Source organism: Zeugodacus cucurbitae, chromosome 3 (genome assembly GCF_028554725.1).
Source record: "Zeugodacus cucurbitae isolate PBARC_wt_2022May chromosome 3, idZeuCucr1.2, whole genome shotgun sequence".
Classification (NCBI taxonomy): Eukaryota; Metazoa; Arthropoda; class Insecta; order Diptera; family Tephritidae; genus Zeugodacus; species Zeugodacus cucurbitae.
In genome coordinates this window covers 9,128,903-9,152,749 of record NC_071668.1, presented here as the reverse complement: position 1 = coordinate 9,152,749, position 23,847 = coordinate 9,128,903, and the positions used below count along the sequence as shown (strand labels likewise).

The 23,847-nt window shown below is 36.3% G+C and overlaps 1 protein-coding gene across 2 annotated transcripts; it reads left to right on the top strand.

The window, feature by feature from the left end:
• The first annotated feature begins 1,563 nt into the window (after window positions 1-1,563).
• LOC105217014 (vesicular glutamate transporter 1) lies at window positions 1,564-21,910 on the top strand. Of its 2 annotated transcripts, XM_054228162.1 has the most exons (10): window positions 1,564-1,621; window positions 2,514-2,706; window positions 5,663-6,346; window positions 14,372-14,696; window positions 18,252-18,488; window positions 19,163-19,356; window positions 19,419-19,878; window positions 19,952-20,137; window positions 20,484-20,684; window positions 20,956-21,910. In XM_054228162.1, the coding sequence occupies exons 3-10, from the start codon at window positions 6,297-6,299 to the stop codon at window positions 21,238-21,240; spliced, it is 1,938 nt and encodes a 645-aa protein (XP_054084137.1). In that variant the 5' UTR covers window positions 1,564-1,621; window positions 2,514-2,706; window positions 5,663-6,296; the 3' UTR covers window positions 21,241-21,910. The 2 variants fall into 2 exon arrangements, with proteins under 2 accessions (XP_054084137.1, XP_011190118.1); XM_011191816.3 differs by lacking the exon at window positions 1,564-1,621 and having other exon boundaries at window positions 2,094-2,706.
• Window positions 21,911-23,847: the final 1,937 nt, after the last annotated feature.

The following is a 23,847-nucleotide window of genomic DNA, read 5'->3' as shown; positions in this document are numbered from 1 at the left end:
GATAAGCCTACCTAATATTTCCTAATAGTTCCAAAAAAGCGAAAGTGATTCGGGGTTTTCAAGTTATTTCGACTTTAAAACCATCGCTGATATATGTATTTAACTTATGTCATTAGCGAAGTCCATAGTATTCTGCTCGTAATACCCTACTTGGTAAAGTATTTTATGTTTTTGGTTGAAAATTCCAACTACGATATTTCCGGGTCGCTTCGAAAGAATCTTTCGTTTCTATATATTAAATGTAGTTCATTACTCCCTAGATGATATTAAGCCACTAAGAGAACCTCTAGGGTCATTCACATCTAAACAGATACTTTTAAAAACCGGTAAGAAGCTCGTTCAAAGTTCCTGCCTGATTTCATAAAACTAGAAAATAACTGTAAACTAAGCGGAAATTTACTGCATGCATGACATTTATTGATTCACTATAAATGCAGCCGCTAAAAATAGATGCAAATACTTGTTTATATTTAGTGCTATTAACCACAATATGCATATCACTCTCGCACACACAAGTAAATAGAAAAATCTATTTTATTTTTGAAACATAAATCACAAACAACTAACAATAAACAAGTCAAAGAGACGCAATAAAAGCATACATGAAATGAAAAAAGGAGCATGTATGTGGCATGAAATAGGCTGAAGGTGAGCTTCACATTCAAAATGGCCGACAAGCAAAACACACAGCCTTCATACACGTGAGTATAAATGGCAGGGAAATGTATGTGGTCCGAGCAGAGCTGGTTGGAACTGCGACTGGGCTTGAATGCACGTCTCGCAGTGTGGCAGGCGAAAATATGTGTTGTGGCAAGACAATGTGGCATTTCATATATCAGTGCCAAGTAGCCGCGTGGCATGGCATGACGAGCATGGAGCTGGTGTTGGAGATGGAGCCGGAGCGCTGAAACAATGCGGCACATAGCTTGGCAACAAACTAACTATGTTTCACGCACGATTGCCATTCTATGGAAAGTAGTGTGGGCTTATATAAGTATAGCCTGGAAAATATCTAGCTTCTTATATAACTGTTGTATATCTGCATTATATTAGCTGCTGCCAGGCGCCATATTTATACAGAAATTCATCTGTGTATGTGTATGTATTATATGTTAGTCAAACTTGGCGCACACAGCTCCACCTAGTCTCGGCTGTGATTGGCCAGTTAGCACAGGTGGCAACCCACACCACTGCGCTTGTGGCATATCTACACTGCTTGAGTGTGGCTGTGTGTTTGTGCTACAGGCAAGCTAAGCAGTTTTGTAACTGTTGCCTGCTGCTGTGCGCAAGCCACCCTCGTGCGTTACGAGACATTTATATAACGGTACTCATATCTGGATATGTATGTATGTATGTGTGTGACGCAATGAAAATTCCTTTGCATCACAGCGTTGTTGTCTCTGTTACAAAGAAGCCCACACACAGCTTTTCACCACACTAGCGCTGCGCTTCTCTTCCGCATGCGTTAGAGTGAGTGCTGCGTATCTGGTGTGTTGAATTTGACGCTCCTGCTTGGCAGTGGCAGCAGACATGTGTGGCTAAAAAGGATACTGAGGCTAGTTCTTCGTGCGTAGTCCTGCTGTGTGGTGTAAACGGTTCAAGCGGAGCTCTCAACGTGATAGTCAGTGTTTAAGAGATGAAAAAAAAAAATTATATAGCTAAAGAAATATATATTTAATAAATAAATAATGAATTAAATTAAAAATAATTAAAGCAAGTGTTGCAAAATTGTTAAATAATAAGTGTATAAATAAATTGCAAAAGAAAAAAATTAATAGAAAAAAGCTCAGACTCGAGGTCCTCGAAAATTTTCACTTTCACAGCTCACTGCCATTATATACCGTTATATATTATATATACATAAAGAAAGTCTATTGGAATGTGCTGCTGCTGCTGCCACCTTCCAATGTGTTCCAGTGCACATTTCTGCCGTTATATGCAGTTAGTCCGCCGCTGCAGCAGCGCAGTTCGAGTGCGAGTGAGTGAGTGCGCTACATCAATTGTATCATCGCAACCCACATAATTCCTAACCCACGCTTATCGAGTCCCACACTAACTTATATATACTCTTACAACCTTGCACCCACTCACGCTCAACTATCCCCCTCACTCACTCGCACTCGCATCTCACGCTCCACAACGTCTGCAATCAGCGCGCACCTAGCTCAAATCTCAGCTTTGCAACACTGTATACATGCTGGACGCAAATACCTAGTTACAGATTGCCTCGATCTTCCACGTCCACTGCTTTGGCACTTGCTGCAGCTGTCAATCGCAGCGCTCGCAGTCTTCCGTTAGAGCTCCAAACGTTTTGCTCGCGCAGCTAAACGCTCGGTTCGCGAGATGTCGCCGCGGCTGTTGTGGACCATTTAAGTTCTTTGCTTTCTTTTACAACATTTTTGGTTTATTTCTTTTTCTGATTCAATTTCTATAATTTTTCCGTGAGTGTGAAAGCGAGAATTTTCGGTTCGAGGGATATTTTATTTTTAAAAATTCAAAAATAATTTCCACAGTTAAATCCGTTAAAAACTCCGACGCCACATCTAACTTATCAATAATTGTATCGATGTACCTTGTTTGTGATAAATTTTAAGTGTGTTTTTCGTCTATAATAATAATATTTAATCCTCGTGTAATATAACTCTGCCGATCTACAAAAGACTAATTACACCAGAAGCCGTGAAATGGATTACATAGAACTGATGTGTAAGTATTTTTGAGAGAATAAATATTTGTATTAAATGTATGGGTAAAAAGTTCTGGTCCCCTATTCCTATTCCTATTGTAATATTTGTGGTATATATTTGGAACTTGGACTGTTAATGGAGGATCCTAAAAGTTTTCAGTCATATTTCATCAGCTATATAATTGGGGGTTTAAAGTAAGCTTTGGACATTTTTTTAAAATAAACATCGAATTTTTAATTTTGTCTGACTTTGGCGCCGCCGGATCTTTTCTTAAAGGACACTAGAGATATTTGTTAATAAAATTGTTAGAATCCTACAGATCTTTTAATATAAATTCCAATGAATAAATTTAGTTTTGAGAACGAAATATTACTAATAAAAATGCAAAAAAAATTGGTCGAACTTGCTTTAGCTTTAGCATACTTTTAGGTGCCATACACATTAGCTTAAATAGGCCTGTTCCTTTCAATGTAGTGAATAAAGTATAGTGATTTTTCAGTTTTAATTGCAGGCCATGAACACTGTTGTTAAAAAAAGTTTTTTAGATTTGCATTTAGCAATGTTAAGAATATCTCCATCATCATCAATTTAAAAGCCCTTAAAAATATTTCATATTTTCTTAAGCTACAGTAATATTATAATAGATTTATTTATTATAGAAACTGATTATGGATTTCCTAAAGTTTAATAGGTAGTTTATACATCTATCCAACAAAGATGGATATGAAGAAGATTTGTAGTATTGAAGGGCAACACAGCCCAGTTTTGGTGAGAAACGAAGGTAAAGAAGCTACGAAATCCCACTAGTATTCCCAAAGTAATTAGTTCGAAGCTTAAACTCAACATGTAGATATTTCTGAGACAATATCAGCTTAAACACTGGAAAAGGCTAAAAGGTTTGGAGTATATGTGATCAAGAGGAAAAATTTATGATCTCTTCACAAATTATTATATTTCTCGACGATTTTCATTGAATAATATTTCGAAAGATTATTATTTTCTAAAGTCCGTCTGTTTAGGTAATAATATATTAGATTGGCAAATATCTCCCTTCCGCCTTTTTTGTTATTTAATCAATGATTTAAAAAACTGTTACAGTGATCGGATTTAGTTCAAATATGCGCCGTTTCGTTCGATAATCTGTTTCCATCTAGACGGCAACTTCATAATACCCCCTTCGTAGAAGCCCCCACCTTATTTGCGAAGAACTCGGACAGCCACTTTTCACAAGCCTCTTTTGAGTTCAACTTTACACCAACAAGGGCGTTCGCCATGGACAGGAACAGGTGGTAATCACTTTCATCAGTGGCGCTATGTCCGGGCTATATGGTGGATGCGATAAAACCTCCCATCCGATCCGATATCCCATAGCTTCTGACGAGTTATCAACGAAGTGTGTGGTCTGCCGTTGTCTTGGTGGAACACTACACCTTTCCTGTTGGCCAATTCTGGACGCTTCTGGTCGATCGCCTGCTTCAAGCGGTCCAGTTGTTCGCAGAAGGTGGTAGAATTAAGCGTTTGGCCATGGGGGCAGCTCAAAGTGGATGATTTCCTCCCATGGCCACTGTTTGGTATGATTCACCGGCCTTCGACCACGACTGTCTTCCCTTGATATTGTCGTATGTGATTCAGTCACCATCCGTTTCAAAAAAGGGTCGACTTCGTTCCGTTTCAGCAACTTATCGCAGGCGTTGATCCGATCCAGAAGGTTTTTTGCGGCACCCAAACATCAAGCTTTTCTGTGTATCCAGCCTTATGTAGGTGGTTTAAAATGGTTTGGTGACTAACTCCCATCTCCTGGGCGATGTCACGAGATGCCACATGCCGGTCTAACTCGATGATTTCCATGATTTGACCGGTATTCGTCGTCAGAGGTCTTCTGCCGGCTGACTTATCCATGGTGTCGTTTTCACCCGCTCTGAATCGTCGAAACCATTCCTCCGCAGTTCGAAGTGATAGAATACCATCCCCAAACACCATTAATCTCACGGAACGTTTCTCTAGCGGATTTGCCTTTAACGAAGGAGATCTTGAAAATAGCACGAATTTCGGCGTTGGTAAACTCCATGTTTACACGTCTATAACTGTTGAACGCAATATCCAAACTAATCATGCAAAGCGTCGTTTTGTAGGTTATGTCAAGACCTTTCAAAGGTGTATAGTATTGGCAGATACGAGCTCTGTAGCGCTTTATACATAGCCGCGAAATTCAAAGGACAAAAAAGAAGGATGGAAGGGAGATATTTGACAACCTAATATTAAGTAAATCTTGGAATGCGCTGTTTCATTATTGTCTGCCTCATTACTACCGAAATTCCACATAATGGCTCAGAAGTTGCGATTGCTACTAGTTCGATCGAGGTTTTAATAATACTTTGACAGTTTTTCAAAAATAATTTTTATTAAAAGTAGTAGAATGGGTGTGTAATAGATGATTGAAATGTTCAGAGAATTTTAGTATTACACTTTGTAGAAGAGATCGAGTATTTAGACTGTCCTAAATATGAAAATAGCAGTCCTTTTAGGCTAATTGTTTAAAATTAGTACAGTTCAGTTCCTATGATATGGTTTAGAAATCTTAAAATCATCGTTAAAGATGTAATGAGTAATTTGAAAAATTCTGGACTTCTCGAGCCACTATTAAAAAAAATAAGAATTAATAATTTTAGTTTTTTATTATATATTTACTTCCTTAATAAATATATTTGTCCTATTCACCCATCTTTCGCTCCCAAAACTATGCAACTATGCACAATTTCAACAACTGATCACTTTTTCCTGAAGCAAAAAGAGAAATTTATTAAAATAATCCGCTTATGAAACACATAAGACACGAGTGTGAGTAGTTGAAGGGGACTGTAGCAAATAAATTACACACAAAAAGCTTTAACATTTGCTTATCAGCAAATGAACACGCTTCAGTGAAATGCGAAATTCATTTCGAATTTTTTTCTCTCTCTCTGATGTCTTTGTAGAAATGGAAAATGACCCCAAAACGGCAACTGATGTTATTACTGCTGTATTTGCGCTGCTGGTACAAAAACAAATAGAACGACAACACACAAGCTGAACAGCAACAACAACAACACGAAGTCAACGCATACACAACCAACCAATGGAATGAAATTATGAATTTCAACAAATGTAATAAAATCCAATAAATACCCGTAAAGTATATGCTTATGTCATGTGTGGGTGCCACCAACGAATTGAGCTCGTAAACAGCGAATTAAAGTGCAAAACTGGGCACTGGAGCGCATAGATTTGCTTGCAAACGCAAAAGTGTAGCATAACTTTAGGCGCATAAATGAATTGCCGTGATATGAACGCGCGCAGCAGATAAGCGTATTAGTGTGCGAAAAGGTGACGGTGGAAAAATAAGTTGTAACGGTAAATACGAGTGGTGGGTGTGAGAAATTTTGGGCGTCGGCTGTGGACCACCCATGAAGCGGTAATCAACTTTCCGTGAAATCTAACGGCGACCAACCACGAGTGTACAAAAACAATAACTAAGCATTACAAATAACAACAAAAACAACAACACAGCCAGCAGTGAAAAGTGCAACGCACAGCAGCTAAAGTAAAAGCAATAACAATAACACCAACAACATGAAGGGCTTAGCAGCATTTAAGGAGAAGGCTACGGGTGCTTTCAGTGGGTAAGTTTGGCTTTTGCAGTATAATACAACAACAATCTAAAAAGAACGGTTTCAAAAGTTCGAAATTTAATTTAACGGACCAGTGACTGGACATAGCGAAGACCCCCGTCATATTGGTGGGTGGTTGGAATATGAGTGAATGGCAATCAAATTTGATATTGTTGTTGTTGCCGCGGTTGTAGTCAACTCGTAGTGACGCTACTTGAGCTGGCGGAAAATGAAATCATTTGTTACGGTTTATTACAGCAACGAATTCGAACCATATTTCATTTTCTCTTTGACTTCCCCCTGAGTTCTTTTATAGCAGAGGGGGGTTGCTGCGGCTCAAGATTGAGCTGTACATTTTTAAACAAGCTTGATAATTATAATTTCGATTTGTTATGGTGAGATTTATAGCCAATAAAGATAATGAAGTTTCAAAAATATTAGAAATAATAACGGTATTTTTTATAGCAAATGCCTAAAAATATTGATCTCAAGTAATCTCTTGAGAAGAGATGGTAAGAAGTTCGAAAGAGTCCCTAAGAACTTAATGAACGACCAGTATACATCAGTTTAGTTTTTAGAAGAGATATATGTATATGGAAGAAGGATCACTCTTGCCAACAGGTGCTACTTTTGACTGGCAAGTAGGCAATTGAAAAGTTAAGTCCTCTATCGACTAACCAAAATCAAACACTATAAGTCGTTTATCATTACCGTCCTGCTTTATGGTGCAGAAGCGTGGACGATGTCAATATCCGATGAGACGGCACTAGGAGTTTTAGAGAGAAAGGTTTTGCGGCTGATTTACGGTCCCTTAAACTTTGGCAACGGCGAATAACGCAGACGATGGATTGATTAGCTGTATGTGTAATTCGACGACATAGACATAGTCCAGCGAATAAAAATACAGCGGCTACGCTGGCTAGGTCATATTGTCCGAATGGACGAAAATACTTCAGCTTTGAAAGTGTTCGATGCAGTACCCGCCGGTGGAAGCAGAGGAAGAGGAAGACCTCCATTCCGTTTGAAGGACCAGGTGGAGAGCGATCTGGTTACATTTGGGATTTCCAACTGGCGCCGAATTCCGGGGAGAAGTGAAGAATGGCGCGCTGTTATCGATTCAATTATAATCGGAGAAATTACTTACATAAATACCTATCGAAGAATCGGCCTGAAACATCTTAAAAAGTAGGTGTCTTAAAAGTGGTCCTCTGAACATTAAAAGTAGTGTAATTGACTACTTGAAAAAAAATAGTGGGTCAGTAGTATATTAATTCTGTGGTCTTCTGAACGTACACTCCATAGAATCTATAGGACAGATCTAAGCGGACTTTTAAAATTCTCGCATATTTTCTTTATGATTCAATCAAAATTTATACATTACCAGCTCGAGATAGTCTCCAAGCAAAGATGAAGTCTCTTAGAAAAAAAACTGTACACAAAAAGAGTCCATTAAATTTGTAAGAAATCTAAAATAGACTCTGTGTATGTGTGCCGCCGGAAAGTTGTAAAATTATTGACATACCAATAACAAACTCAAACCGCGAAGATAACTCAGCTAAGAAGTCAATGAAGGACAAGTCGATGACACAAGCAAAAATTGAGAGTGGTTTGTGGCACAAACAAAAGCTTGAAGAAAAAACGCCGGAGCAAAGAAAAAGCATCGAATTGTGAACGTAGAAATTCCAAGAGTATGACATTAAACGCGCTGGCATGCCGGCTATGCCACGCGACGCATTCAATTCAGGCATACATACGAGTATACGTAACTGGTATGTGGGTGCGTCGCCAGTGGGCGTTGATGTATCGCACTTGTGGAGCCGGAATTCCGGACACGTTCCATGCACGTGCATCGAGGATGTCGCTGAGAAGAAAGTGCACGCGTTCAACGGAAATTTTTATGAAGTGCGAGCGAGCTTTATGAGCTCTCAACTCAACTCGACTCTATTTTGCTAGGTAACCGAAGCTGCGTAGGTGTTGTGGGTATGAGTTTTTGATAAGTGACGGCAGTTGCAAGAGGAATGTGTTGTAATTTAGAGTAGTAAGAGATCTATTTAGCTACTGCCAGAGTGATTGAGCAATTGAGTTGTCATTTAAAAGATATGAAAGATTCAATTAAACTTATTGAATGGGTTTTACAGGTGAAACAGAGGTTTTTAAAATTCAGTAATAAGCTAAAGGCATCTCAAACTTCGCTGATGAAGGTCGAAGTTACGAGGGGTTCGTAAAAGTTATTATAATTAAGTAAGTCAGGATTTTTTCGGAGTCCTTAAAAAAATATGGGAAAAGTAGTCCGATGCATCAGATCAAAGTATGGCGGCAGATAACGAAGGCGGACTAGAAGTCGGGAATGGCACTAATTACCATCGGCGGGTTTGGCACGGTAGGTAGTAATGACGTCAGTCCGATATGCATAGAAAGAAAAAAAAATCATTGAGAGATTGCGAATACTTCCATAAGTTCTGCTTTGAAATCCAACTATGAACTATGAACCAAGGATTCATCTACTACAAAGATAGCCCAACAATTTCTGGTTGCTTTAAGATTACTACCAAGTATTCGAATTCTGAATACTGGATCTCAAAAAGGCCTAGTATCTAAAGTCCTTCCAAGTTTCTTGGCAATGACACTTCATTCGCCTTCTTCAATCATCCTGAATTCCCCTCGATTATTATTTCCAACCTCACTTTAATTATTAAACTATGAGATAACTGTAGTAATTGCGGCCGTTAACATTACTAAGTACGGTAAATTAGTATTGGATTGAAAAAATGCGTTAAAAGCTAAGCGAAGACACGGAGTATCACAACACCCTCCTCTTCAAACCACTTGATGGCAAACAAAGAAAATGAAATTGAAAAGCGTGGAAAGCGTGAAAATGTTATTCAAATCAAATACAGAAAAGGCGAAAGTAAGTAAGAACTAAGCGTTCCAACAGCGCTACGCTGACAGCCGCCACTTAAGGAGGTCGGATGCCACAAGAAGACGCGCACAAGTGTCTGTCAAACAGCGGCATTGTTCCAGCACTGTACAGCGTGGAAGTGGATATGCAAGCGCGTGAAGACTTTTCCGCGCGGTCTTAGACATATTAGAACTGTGAGCTGGCTCGGGCGCCTAAAAGCCGTACAACAAATCGACCTGCTTTGAATGCGAAATTTGAATTAGAATGAGGTATAGAATACATATAGTATATCGCAGCACAATAAAACCGCTATTCGATTCATTTAAATGTTTTTGATACGACGCTTTGTTGTTTTTGTTGTTCACACTTACTTTCGATTTCACTTTCATTTAACACTAGAAACGCATCTTGGTTACGCGCAAAGTGTTTTTCGTTTTCTTCCGCATTCATTTGCGCCCTTCTTCATCTCTTCTTCTTCATCTCCATCCTTCACTGCTTTTATTGTACTCCTTCAAAGCGCCTGCTTGGCAACGCATTGGCAATTGATAGCCGCAGAAATTGTATGCAAACTGAATGACATATTCATTGCCAGCCAACGTACGCCACTTGCTCCTGCCTCTTCTCTCAGATCTCTCCACTTATTGGTATTGTAATTGAAATTGCTTTGCTCAGTCACAATGCCACTACACAACACTTTCATCTTAATGGTTTCTTAATGTGCGTCTTTATATTCATATACCATGGAATGATTTTTTTATATGTATTTCCAATATAACTACAGTTCATGTGGTAGTAGTCGGTTGTAGAAAGGAGGGAACTTCAGTGTCTGGTATGTAGGGTGGTATATGGAAATATCCATATACATATATCGTCGTATTTTCACACATTGGCTTATGAAGAAATTTACTAATAAATATTTCATATCGGTTTTTAATTTGTCAGAGAGTTCCAGTCGCCATCAACTCAAAAATTTGAGTGGGAAGATAGCTTTGCTTTATAATAACAATAAAAAAAATGTCTTAAGCATGCCAATATACGAAAACCTTTTAAATTCCGCAATAACCACGCCTCCTTCTGAGACCCCGACATTTTTAAAAGCTGGTAAAATATTATTATCTTCGACAAAATATTAGGTTTTTGTATAAAACATATCATAAACTGGTCTCGAGGCAAGATTCACCTTGGCATGGATAATCGTATATCTCTAACCATATGATCGATCTAAATCAAAAAGTACATCTGAGATTAGATACCCTCAGCTTTGTATTGTCTTACCATTAATATTTTGTTAATAATCTAATTCTTTCCCCCACTAAAACTTTGTTTCGTTTTTGTAAATTTGGGATTAGATCTCAAAAGTAGTTTGATTAGACCTTATATTATGTTTTTGCTGTTGTTGCCTTAGCTGAGAGCTCAATAACCTTTCAGATGGAATATAAGATTCTTTCATCGAAAGCTTTTTAATGCTAAAACAAGGAAGCCGGGGGTTAAAAACATGTATTTCGAGATATAGGGATCAAAGAAGTTCGTATAAATTGATTCCAGCTTCTATTAGTTTTGGATATTCGCAGAACACGGTTTTGTCACGAATCCATTGTTTCTTTTATTTTTGAAGTCCTCTTGATTTAGATAGGACCATGGACCATTAATAGGCCCGGAATTATATAGAGAGAGGGCGGCCGTTAGGAAAATACTTTATATCAATAGTGTTTTGCATTCAAATCAATTCCTATAAAACGTGACAAATTTTACTTAGATCCAAATATATCAAAAAATTGGTCCAAAATAATGAGCATTTTACAATCCGAAGTTAGTCAATCCCAACAATTTTTGCATAATTTCAATAAATAAATTTTCTAATACAAAATTCAAACAGTAAAATATTCGTTACTGCATCATCATACACTACCACTACCTCCAAGAAACTGCCTGTACGCAGAAATGTATGCTACAACAAACTATACGGAAACTCCATTACTAACCCAAACCCTGTCTGCAGTCTGCTAACTTCAACCAGCGCCACAAATCCAGTCGCGTCACTGCCGTCACAGACAAACACTCGCTGTATGCTCGAGCATACTCAAAACACTGTTGGCGCCACTACTTTTAATCTATTGGACGCCTAAAAGTCTGCAAAATTTTTACTGTAGCGACAAGGATATGCGCGCCATAATAAACCAAACCGAATATATGCGAGCATAACATAACAATCATTCAAAGATACATATCTTAGTGGAGATGCGAAATAAAATTGGCGTCAGACTAACTGGCTGACATTAAAGGGCAACTAAACTGAGGAGGAGAGACACGAAATTTATAGCGATTGAGGAAGAGCAAGCATAAATGTTGCCAAAAATGAAAAAAATGTATTGAGATATCTATTTTGTGAGTTTGTGTGTGTTCGGAATAAGAAATGTCGGGACTTGGCAAACGAACTACTTAGAAATACGAAAACAAGGACATTAACAAGCAAGGAGCTGGAGAGCAAGCGGTGGTGTGTGCGTCAGAGAAAAATGGCAGATATTTGAATTATGAGACAACTGGCAAATATTTGCAAGGCAGCGAGGTAAAGTGGGAAATGCGAAAGCGACAGGGAGTTGTGGCATTTAAGCAACAAAATTCGGGCGACCAGTGGCTTGTAAGTGGGTTGATTAATGGCTAAAGCACGATATTGCTCGTCATGACACTGACACACACACAACGACAGTTATTTCTATTTTTCCTTGTTCTCTGTCAATTGACAGTGAAATGTGTGCCAATATTACTCTTCATATTCCACTGATATGGGGATGACGCTTGGCTTGACCGAATAACTTGCATAGTTTTAGGAGCCGAGAGTTTTAGAAAAAAAATTGAAAAATATTTCTCATTTGTCTTTGATTTTTTTGTTGTTACGTTGCAACTAAGCGCATTTTTCAGGCAATTAGTAAGGCTTCTGTGCGGCCAGTTTATTTGTCAAATCGCAAAAGAATCTGAGCAAGGTATTGCATTTGTGTTTTAAGAATTTTTTGGTATGAAAAATCTCGACCATAACGACACAGCTTGGCTACTGCTCCGTGGTGTGGCAGCAGTTTATGCCATTTACTCATAAATACCCAAATAATTGGCCGTAAGTCGGTGGAAAAGTACAAAAGCCAATTGAAGCACTTCAAATGGCGGCGAAAACAAGATTATTTGCGTTATTGTTGTTGTTATGGCAACGATCTTTTGTGTTGTTAATTGATTTTGCCAGCGTTGGCTTCGTGCTGATGGAGGAAGGTATAAAGGATGATGAGGAAGGAAAATGAAACTAGTACGATTCTATTTTAGGAAGAAAGTAAACTTTTCGGATTTAACTAAGCTTTCGGCCGAAGCTCTAAGCACTTTAGTTCTGGATGAAACCAAACTTATGATAGAAATGTAATGTCCCAAGAGGCGCTAAGGACCTAAGACCTTTCTAATTAATACATACAAAATTATTTTTAATAAAAATTCAAAGCTTTAAAGCCATAATAGAGGTCTTTCAAGTTTAGGTTCCCACATTAGGCACACCTAAAAAAAATATCCAAAATTTTTTCGATAAAATCCATAAAAAATATTCCAAAATATATTAACTTTACCAAGAAAATATCTGATCCCATCATCCACCATGTCTTCCGATTTTTGAAGGACACTGATAGTATTGGTATGGATTATTGGTCAGCAAAAGGCTTCCTCAGACAAATATTCATTACCTTTGTTTTACCATAGGACTGCACTGTATACTTCGTGCTCGTGGCCTTGGCTTAGTATTCAAGAGATATATTTCTGAACAAGTTAGACTGAAAGTACTGGTTTTGAAAGGTTACCCAAACAGTTTTAATACGAATTAAAGTCAGAACGACGACAGACGTTTCGTAGTCTCAAAGCATTCAGAATATTTATGGGAAATAAGATGGAGAGAAAGTTGGATACTTAGGTTGAGAGTTTGGAACCTTAAGTAAATTTATGTTATCGACTATCTTTCAGACTCTATTCCTTGAAAAGTTTTTCCATTTTCTTTCTAATTATACCGGGTCAATATGATTATCTTGGGTCAGTTTGAGACTCCTTCAATTCTATTAATTTTGGTGCATCTGTCCGGTCTAGAATCTAATGAAACCATCGAGAGTTTTTGAACTTTTTGAAGCTTTTCCGAAAAGCTCTTACTAAAACCATGCCAACTTCGTACCGCAGTTCCTAGCGAACTCACGAAAGAAAATATTTACCATTTCGAACAACAAAACATAGAAAACGCCAACAACAAAGTCCACAGGCATCTCGCCAACTATTGATACGCACTTAATAAAATTGAATTTTATTTCAATTGGACACGTATGTCGCAGCTTCTAGCGCAAAACACCGACAAACAAGCGAGCTGAGGGCAGAAAAACAACAACAGCACCCCTTAACTATGCGACCCCAGCAAGTGAGAAATACATACACATGTGTGTGTCTACAACTTGTTTCACTACAACAAATTCACACTCGAGTCACTTATTTGCTGGCTGGCTGCTGTCAGCTCCTTTGGGAGTTCGGTTTGGTTTGCCTTAGACTCGCTGCGGTGAACAGCAGTCAACGCCTGTGTTGGCTGTTGTTGTTGCAAAGGTTGTTTTCCTATGTTTTGGGGTGGCAACACTCGTATTTACCGCTGGTTGCCGGTATCACACATTTCAAACGGTAAATCCGTGTGCGCCATGCGGTATACCGTTGTTTGTGGAATATGTGTGAGTGGGAGAGTTTGAGTTTGTGATACTTTTTTCCGAGTACGCCTTCGCATTTCTCAGATTTTATTGCTCAATTATGTTGAAAGCTTCCAATCAACAGGTATTTTTGTGGCTTCACAGTGCCATTCTATGACCACTTGGTCATTAAGTTGTAATTTATACGACCCATGGGGATGGTCAGCATTTTCAGTTGTCATGCGAATGTCATTATCAAGGTGTTTTAGAATATGAGTAGGAAAGAATTCTGTGCAATAAATATGATTGCATTTCACAGATTTTTATCTTTAATTTTTCATACCGATAAGGATTTTGGACCGATAATCTCTACTTTTGATATATAAATATTTATAAAAAAGTAACCAAATAATTTCACTTACCCAATATCTTTTTCGCCTTTCTCTTTATCTCTTCCAGCATCAAACCGAATATGGAAAAATTTGAAATCTCCAAAGGCTATCATGGCGGCCACGGCGGTTACGAAGAAATGGAAGATGGCGATAAGATTGGCGATGGTCCCGGCGGCGGCATACCATATGACGATGATAGACCCGATTCGCCAGCCTCTTTCGAGGAGATCGAACGCCCGCCATTACGTAAAATCGATAAGTACTGTAAAGCCGAGTGTCCTTGTTTGCCGGCGCGTTTCACGATTGCCGTGATGGCTTGTATCGGTTTTATGATATCGTTTGGCATGCGTTGTAATATGTCGGCGGCAAAACTGAAAGGAGAACAAAATCATGTGAGTATAGGTTTGGTAATAATGACGATTTTTAAAATTTACAGTAATATAATACATACATATACTACAATTAATGATATCGATATTCATTGAAAGACAGAGATTTAACTAATTTGCGAAATCATAAGTATGTATGTATGACAGTCGAGTGATATATATGTCAATTAATTTTTGACATTTGCCAAAAATGCCGCAGGCCAAAGTCACGTTTCAAATTTCGTTGTGCCGCCATTCAAAGCATACTTTTGCGCTTGCCACTGTTAACTGAAATTTTCTTACGCCACCAACCTCCTTGCGTCACCCATTTCACATGCGAAAAAGCTCATGATTCACAACTGATATTTGTACTTTGTTGTTCACTCCCCCTCAGATCCCTACCCCCGCATTTAATTTTTTTTTTCCTTTTATTTATATATGTTTTGTAAATGTTTTAGAGATTTCGCTTTTCAATGGTTATGGGCGTAATTCCGTCACGCTCGTTAATAATGCCTTCAGGGCGCTGCGGCGAGCTTCGACTGCTGGCGCCAACTTTTGCGTCGTCGGCAGGATGTTTTTTGCATTTATTTTCCGTTTTCTGTCAAGCCCCTTTCTCTAGTCAGATGTGTATCACTGCTATTTGTGACTTTTGTTGCTATGCACTTAGCTATCGAGATTCCGCATCATTTGTTGCAAAATATGCATTGTGGTTATATAAATATACAGCGGTGGGTGTGCATTTTCCATTTGAATACGGCGCACTTGAATGCTGCGAGTTTATTTGTGGTCTTATGTACTCTTTTCTTCAGTTGCAACAATTGTTGGCTGGAGTCCCATTATTGCAGCTGCTAATGGATACATTTATATATTGACTAGAGGGGTTTGGTGAGGTAAGAGAGATGGCATAAAGTGCATCAACTGAGGTTTGGAAATAAACATAATATGGTAAATGTTGGATATTACATCATCTCCCCAGACTAGACTTTAAGGTAGACTCTAAACGGATATGTACTTCGCAAACCAATACTGATAGGTCTTTTAGTGGAGTCAAACTATGAACTTTAACTACATAATACTAAATTTCTAATAATTAATTTTTGGAGCTTAGAGCATTGAAGTTGGTCTGTTGAAGGAATTCCCGTCATGATTATTATATTGTCGCACCAAAAGTTGCTAAGAGAGTATTATAGTTTTGTTCACAAAACGATTGTTTGTGTCACCAAGAAATAAAAGAGTTAGATATGGGGTTATAAGTACATATATGATCAGGATGACGAGTGAAATGAAACTTGGAACACATATTCCTTGGCAACCTGAGGAGGTTGCTTTCGAAGATGGAAAAAATCGGTCCACTGCCACGCCCACAAAATGGCGAAAACCAAAAACCTATAAAGTGTCATAACTAAGCCATAAATAAAGTTATAACAGTAAAATTTGGAATAAAGGATCGCTGTAGGAAGGGGCATATTTGGATGTAATTATTTTGGGGAAGTGGGCGTGGCCCCGCCCCTAAATCGGTTATTTGTATATATCTCGCAAAGCAATAAAGCTATATAAACCAAACTTTCTGAAGTCGATTCTTATAGCGTTTTCTTTTCTCGATGAAAATGCTGCCTCTTTATATTTCAACATTATACAAATGTTGCAGAACCTCTTTGAATGTGTTCCATTTTTTACATGATAAAAGAACAAAAAAATGTCTTCCTATTATGCTGGTCAACTCTCACTCACAATTTGAAAATCCGAGTACAGGGCAGAATAAATGGTAATTTTTTTTAGAAAAGAAAACGCTATTAATTTCGAAAGGTTAGGTTGATAATTACTAAAAGTGGGTTAACTCACTAACGAAAAACGTCAAAAACACTAAATTTTACATAAGAAATGGCAGATGAAAGCTGTACTCAGAGTTTTTTACAAAATGGGATATATATCTCAGGAACTATTCGACCGATTCGAATGAAATTCGGTATATAATATTTTCTTGACCCCCTGATAACACGGACAAAAAATGGGCGAAATCGGTTCCCAACCACGTCTACTTTCCTTATAACTCAATTTTGAATTCCATCTGATTCCTTCACTTTATAATATATACATAAGGAACCAATGAAGATAGCACAATAAAACTTTACACAAATAGTGTATATCACCTCTGGGTTCATTTGTAAAAAAATTGTCGATTATAACTTTTCAAGGCCCCAGATATTGAACATGTTGAACTCAGAGCCTAAGGGTAAATTTTGAACGAAAATATGGGTAAATCTCTTTGATAATTCAATGTAATTCAGAGAAAATTGTTTTCTTCTAATAGTGTTCTGTTCCAATCTCCATCCATCTCCATCTCCTAGCTCCCATATACCTAATTATAGGTTTATCAAAAATACGGTGGGCTTTATTCCACATATATGTATTGGATATCTTTGCAAAATTAAGTGAGTGTATAGTCTTGGATATAGTGCAGCTTGCTGGTTGAATGCTGGTTGAAATGAATGGAATCGGTTCAGGAATTACCTCAACCCTCATATACTATATATGACGATTTTCGTTATTCTATTAAACTTTATGCCGAATTTATGGGTAAATTACTTACTTGTTTTTTTGCTTTTTTTTGGAGCCACGGCACAATTAAAGACTTAAGTGATTTCACATCACTTTAACCTTCAACAGTTTCAATATTGCTTCATACAATAAAAAATATCCTTATTATGTATGAAAAATTATCTTTATTATGCATAATTCGGAAAAAATGTAATTTTTTAAGTAAAAAATGGTCGTTTTTAAGGGCAATTTCACAATTTTCAACCGATCAAAAATATGGGGTCATTATTTAGTAAATATACTCAAGAATACTTAGTTTCAATTGATCAATTTCCCGTTGAGTTATGATGTCAGCAGTTTTGAAAAAAATATGTTTCGAGAAAAACCAAGGGATGAATGTTTAAGGTTTCATCTATCGAGTTTTATACCTGTGAGCGGTCGCTCTTTAGAACTCTGCTATTCAGAAACTATTAAATATACAATCTTGCCGATTTCACAGGATTTTTTTGAAAGTATACACTATCGAATACAGAACAAAATAAACCAGAGCTTAGCTGAGGTCTTAGGGATACATCTTAATATTTTCAAATGTGCCTTTTTGAACTCTTGCTCGAAAATAAACATTTGAAATAAGATTTTCTTTACAATTTTTTTTATTAGATTGTTGTGTAACATTTTTGCTTCATAGTCTAGTTAAAACGATAAGAAATAATATAAAAAAATTAACGTAACGGGAATTTGCCTTTACAGACCAATTTTTTACATTTCTAAGAATATTTCGCCAAGCATTTTAACCTTTTTCGACCAACTGTAAGGACATTTAGGTCTATAAAAAATCAAATGAACCTTAGATTTTAGAAAAAGTTCGGGGGTTAAACTCATCGATTAAGAAATTCTTCATTAAATTGTGATAAAGACCGATAAGACCGTCTTTCTTCACTAAAAGTGTTTTCCATACTATTACATATTAATATACATTTGCAATAACCTACTAAAATAAATAATACACAACAATAAAATCATATTTATATTTCTTTACAGACAAAATTCATGAATTGGAGTGTCGCTGTGGAGAGTCATGTGGATTCATCGTTCTTCTGGGGCTATTTGGTCACACAAATACCGGGTGGTTTCATAGCATCGAGATTTCCGGCTAATAAAATCTTCGGCTTATCAATTGTATGCTCGGCAACGTTGCATTTATTGGTGCCTGTGGTGATGGCCGTGTGTCATGGTTATGTGTTGATAGGTGTGCGTGTAACACAGGGGCTATTCGAGGTGAGTGGTGATAGAGATGTACAAAAAAAAAAGGAGCATTCAAATTGGACGAGGTTTATGAAAGGAAATCAGACAATATTTGTCATATAAGAGATGTAACGTTTTGTATGAAATTCGATTTGCGTTAAGCAGATCAAAGCCACTTGAATTCTCTGTAAATTCGAGATTTTTCGAATTTGACTGCGCACAGCTCATCAGACGTATGATTTGCAGGCATTCAAAATGAAATTGAATCATATGAAAGTATTGCTATATTGTATATTTATTCAAGATTACATGTGTATATGTCTCACATACATGCATTTAAGCTCTCTTTTCATATTATTAATACGCCTGTTGTTGTTGTTTGGCGAAATGAAAACATGATGTAATCTGCTTTTAGGCGTTGAGGGTTGCTACTGCCAAATCCTTTCGTCATCTTTTGATGAGCAAATCGTTTTTTCTGATTGTATTTATATTTTTTTCTACTTCGTTTCATCAATGTAAATCTTGCGTTTCCTGTTTCCTGTGTTGTTTTTTGTCTGCAAATAAATAGTGAAAATAAATCACCCAAAACAACAATAAAATAATATTAACTATGTGCTATACTTTCTGTTATGAGTCCTTTTCATTTCCATTAATTCCACAATCTATTTTGCATTTCCTTTGCCCATGTCCACAATGGCCACATACAGGGTGTCACCTATCCAGCTTGTCATGGTATCTGGCGTTTTTGGGCGCCACCCATGGAGCGTTCACGTCTGGCCACATTAGCATTCAGCGGCTCATATGCGGGCGTTGTGGTCGGTCTGCCGCTGTCCGGTCTGCTCGCCGATGCGATTAGCTATCAGGCGCCCTTCTATGCTTACGGCATGTTCGGCATAACATGGTACGAAGAAATATAGAAGAAATTCCCTCAAATTTCATAAACTTATTTGTAAAAATCCTCAGGTACCTCTTTTGGTTGTGGCTCTGCTTTGAGAATCCCCGCAAACATCCTGCCATCAGCATACCGGAATTGAAATATATCGAGAAATCGCTGGGCGAGACCTCTTTGCAGCCGACAATGCCGTCGTTGAGCACCACACCGTGGCGTGAAATGGCGCGATCCATGCCCGTCTACGCTATTATTGTGGCGAACTTTTGTCGCTCGTGGAATTTCTATCTGCTTGTGCTCTTCCAGTCGTCCTTCCTCAAGCATAAGTTCGGTTTTAAAGTGGAGGAGGCGGGTTTCATCGGTTCGTTGCCACATTTGATTATGACCACGATTGTGCCATTCGGTGGCATGTTGGCCGATCATTTGCGTAAGAATGGCATTATGTCGACCACGAATGTGCGTAAGCTCTTCAATTGTGGCGGTTTCGGTATGGAGGGTTTGTTCTTTCTCTTCGTTGCGCACTCCGATACGGCGGTGAGTATGATTAGCAATGGTTTTATAAAATATTTAATGAAAATACGTTCCATTAAAATCTTGTTTTGTTTAGACCGGCGCCATGTTTGCGCTGACTTGTGGCGTTGCCTTCAGTGGGTTCGCCATTTCCGGTTATAATGTCAATCATCTGGATATTGCACCACGCTACGCTAGTATTTTGATGGGTCTCTCAAACGGTATTGGTACCTTGGCTGGTATAATTGTGCCCTACGCGCTGGATAGCTTGATTGATGAAGATGTAAGTAGTGAGGTTTTGGTTTTGAAGAGACAGTGTAGGACCAGAACGGTGTAAAAGTAAACAGGGAATTCTGAGAAATGTGCATTAAGCGTGGGCGACGGTACTCAAAGACCGGTTCTCTCTTCAACCACACTAACTTTATGTTAGACCAACGTTTATATATAATGTTTTGTTCCTTTAAATACTTCTATTTTTTGGTAGACAACGCCTGGTGGTACTTACCTCACTAGAATAGGGTTCAAATGCATATAAATGTCAATGATTTCTGAAAATTTCTGCCACCATCAAATCCAATGGTGTTGTCTTTTTTATTATTAATCATAAATTATCCGATTATCACACTTAGCCCCACGGCTGTTGGACCACCGTCTTCACGCTCGCCGCATGCGTTCATTTAGTCGGTTGCACTTTCTATGGCATCTTCGCTTCCGGCGAACTACAACCCTGGGCCGAGCCACCGCACGAAGAGAAACAGGTGTGGGCACCACCAATGGGCGCAATTGCCGAAGATCCCAGTCAAGGCGGGTACACCAAGGAGACGTCCTTTGTAAGTTGATTTATGATTTTGAGTGAGTGAGTTGTTGATGTACAAATTGACATGCAATAACGGTATTATATACAGAAAATATGCTTTTACGAAGCATAGCACAAAGGGAATGGGAAAAGTGGTGAAAAATGAGGTCTAAAGTGCATTTTGTCACAACAAAAGCTACATTAAAGCTCCCTTCTACCCTTTCGAAGTTGCTTTCTAATGCATTGCAATTATATTTATATTTATATTTTGAACTCTTACAAAATTTCATTATTTTTTGCGACAGGGCGTCACACCGCAATACACCGAACAGAGTCAAATGCAACAACCGAATGCCATCAATTATGGTGCGACCGGTCACGTGGCCAATAATCCCTTCGCCGCCATATCGGGTGGCACTATACCCGAGGAGAGTGTTATGCCCGACCAGACAGCTGATGCTAGCGCATATGGCGCGTATGACTACACGCAACAACCACAACAACAACAAATGCCCGGTTATGAACAGCAATATCCACAACTACCGCCATACCAGCAACCAAATTATCAACAACCCTATCAAACACAGTAGGCTGGATGAGGATGAGCATGGCATGGTAAATATGAAAATTAATAAAGTTATTGAGATTTCGAAAATTCGAATATACAAAATATTAATACAAACAAAGTGAAGAAACTGGAAAATCAAAAAAAAAATAAAATCTGGAACATATAAAAATTCATAAATTATAGCAGAAATAATCCCCAAAGAACTTCGCAAATCAAAACGAAATTAGCTTTTAACTTGTTTTTGTTGTTTATACATACCTGTATATATGTATGTATATAAACTATATCTTGATTTTGTTCGAAACACTTTACAAATTACTGGAACCAAAGTACGAATCAAAGCAAAAAATGTGTATCAAATGCCATACAGCTATAACTATTACAACAACAATAAGTATAATATTAACTATAACAGTGCTAAGAATAAGTATGCAGACATAAAGTTTAAATTCTATTGTAGCGAGTGAAATTAGTATGAAAATTATATTTAATAGACAAATATTTAATTATTATATGCACAAAACGAACCTATGCACGCCACTCAAGGAAAAATTTTGAATTAAAAAAATATTTAAAAAATTAATAATTAAAAAATTTTTCTTTAATTATTAGTTTCCAATTTTTTTTTTAGGTAAAAAGTTATTCACTTGAAATAAGTTGGTCTTAATTGAAAAATTTCAGTTTTTGAAAATTTTAAAATGTTTTCATTTCATCTTATAAAATATTTTCACTAAATTAGTTGATGGTAATTTCAAAATTTCAGTTTTTGAAAATTTTTAATTTCAAAATTTTGGTTTTTGAAAAATTTTCAATTCAAAACTTGAGTTTTGGAATATTTAACAATGTTTCATCTAATAAAATATTTTCACTAAATTAGTTGATGCTAATTGCAAAATTTCAGTTTTTGAAAATATTTCATTTCAAAATTTTAGTTTTTGAAAAATTTTCAATTCAAAACTTGAGTTTTGGAAAATTTAAAAATGTTTTTATTTCATCTAATAAAATATTTTCACTAAATTAGTTGATGCTAACTTCAAAATTTCGGATTTTGAAAATTTTTAATTTCAAAAATCTAGTTTTTGAAAATTGTGTATTTGTTTAATTTCTCTAATAAAATATTTGCACTAAATTAGTTAATATTAATTTCAAAAATACAAGTTTTGAAAAGTTTTCATTTCAAAATTTTAGATTTTGAAAAATATTAATTAAAAATTTTAAGTTTTCGAAACTTATTTTTTTTATTATTTCTATTTTAAACCATTTATTTTAGAATAACACAGTGCTACTAACCAAAAATGCACCTACTAACATTTATCATATGTTCCTGCACTATTTTGACACACTGTGTGCACTCGCCATTAACATTTTCGCAGCACATTAATATTTTTAATATCCGCACAATCAAAATTTTATTTGAAACTTCATAAAATATATCACTGAACCCAATACTCAACAGCACAATGAACTAAAATATTTATAAATATACTGTATATAAAAAATATATGTATTACTCTATAACTCGGTTTTGATTTTAACTTTATTGAATGAAAAATAATCTCTATTGATGTTTTCTATTATTACCGTTAATGATATTCTCAATGTAGACAAATGCAACAAATACAAAGACAAAAATATATAGAAATTATTCAGAAAAAAACTTATTTGAAAACAAATGAGTTGAAAACTGTTAAATATAATGCAAAAATTGTTGTTGTTATAATATAAATACATATATTTAAATTGTTACAATAATGTGAGGGGAGGAAGTAGTAAAATATTTATGTAAATGAAAATATATACTGTAAAATATTGTAAAAATGCAATAAATTAAATTTTAAAATTAATTTTTTAATGTGTGTATATTAAGTGTTATAGTAGTTTTAGATTTTACTTATATTTAAATGTGTATATATAAAAAGTTTTTGGTGTTGTTAATTAAAAAAAAGATATTTTTAAAATTTTTTGTAATATTTTTTTAGTGAAAAATAATGTTTTAATAATATTTTTTTGTTGTAAATAATAAATAGAATATAAAATTTTTTTTAGTGAGAAAACCGTATTTTTTATGCAATAATTTTTGAAAATAGTGTAAAAATATTTTTTTATTATTAAAATTAAATTTATTTTAATTTAATTCATTTTAAAATATTTTATTTATAATTAAAACAGTATTTTTAATATAAAAGCTATTATTTCTCATTTAAAAGATATTATTTCTAATTTAAAAGTTACCTTAATCAGTGTCTAAATTCATATATGCGCACAAAAAAGAAATAGAAACATGATTTTTTCGACAGCAACATGTTGCCAGACACATGTTGACAGTACGAGAAACAAAGGTAATAATAGTATTCAGTGCACAAAAGCTAGAATATTCTCTGAAAAAAAACTTAATTCGGCAGTGTCGTAAAAAATGTTGCTAAGCAAATGTTGCGCAACGTAAGTATCAATTTGCTTACAAAAATGTAAAAAGAGTTAGAAATATTTTCAAACCTATTATTAAAAACCTTCAAATACTATTTCTTCAGCATATTAGCAGGACTGTTATTGGGAAAATATTTTACGTATATACTTTCAGTTGCTAAGCTGCATATTTCATAGCAAGCAACAATGTTGCGCAACATTTTTG

Excerpts from the sequence above, each read along its gene's own strand:
- LOC105217014 (XM_054228162.1), top strand. The coding sequence starts at position 6,297 with ATGAAGGGCTTAGCAGCATTTAAGGAGAAGGCTACGGGTGCTTTCAGT. Across the intron at positions 6,347-14,371 it reads GCTACGGGTGCTTTCAGTGG|CATCAAACCGAATATGGAAA; the intron begins GTAAGTTTGGCT and ends TATCTCTTCCAG. Across the intron at positions 20,685-20,955 it reads ACACCAAGGAGACGTCCTTT|GGCGTCACACCGCAATACAC; the intron begins GTAAGTTGATTT and ends TTTTTGCGACAG.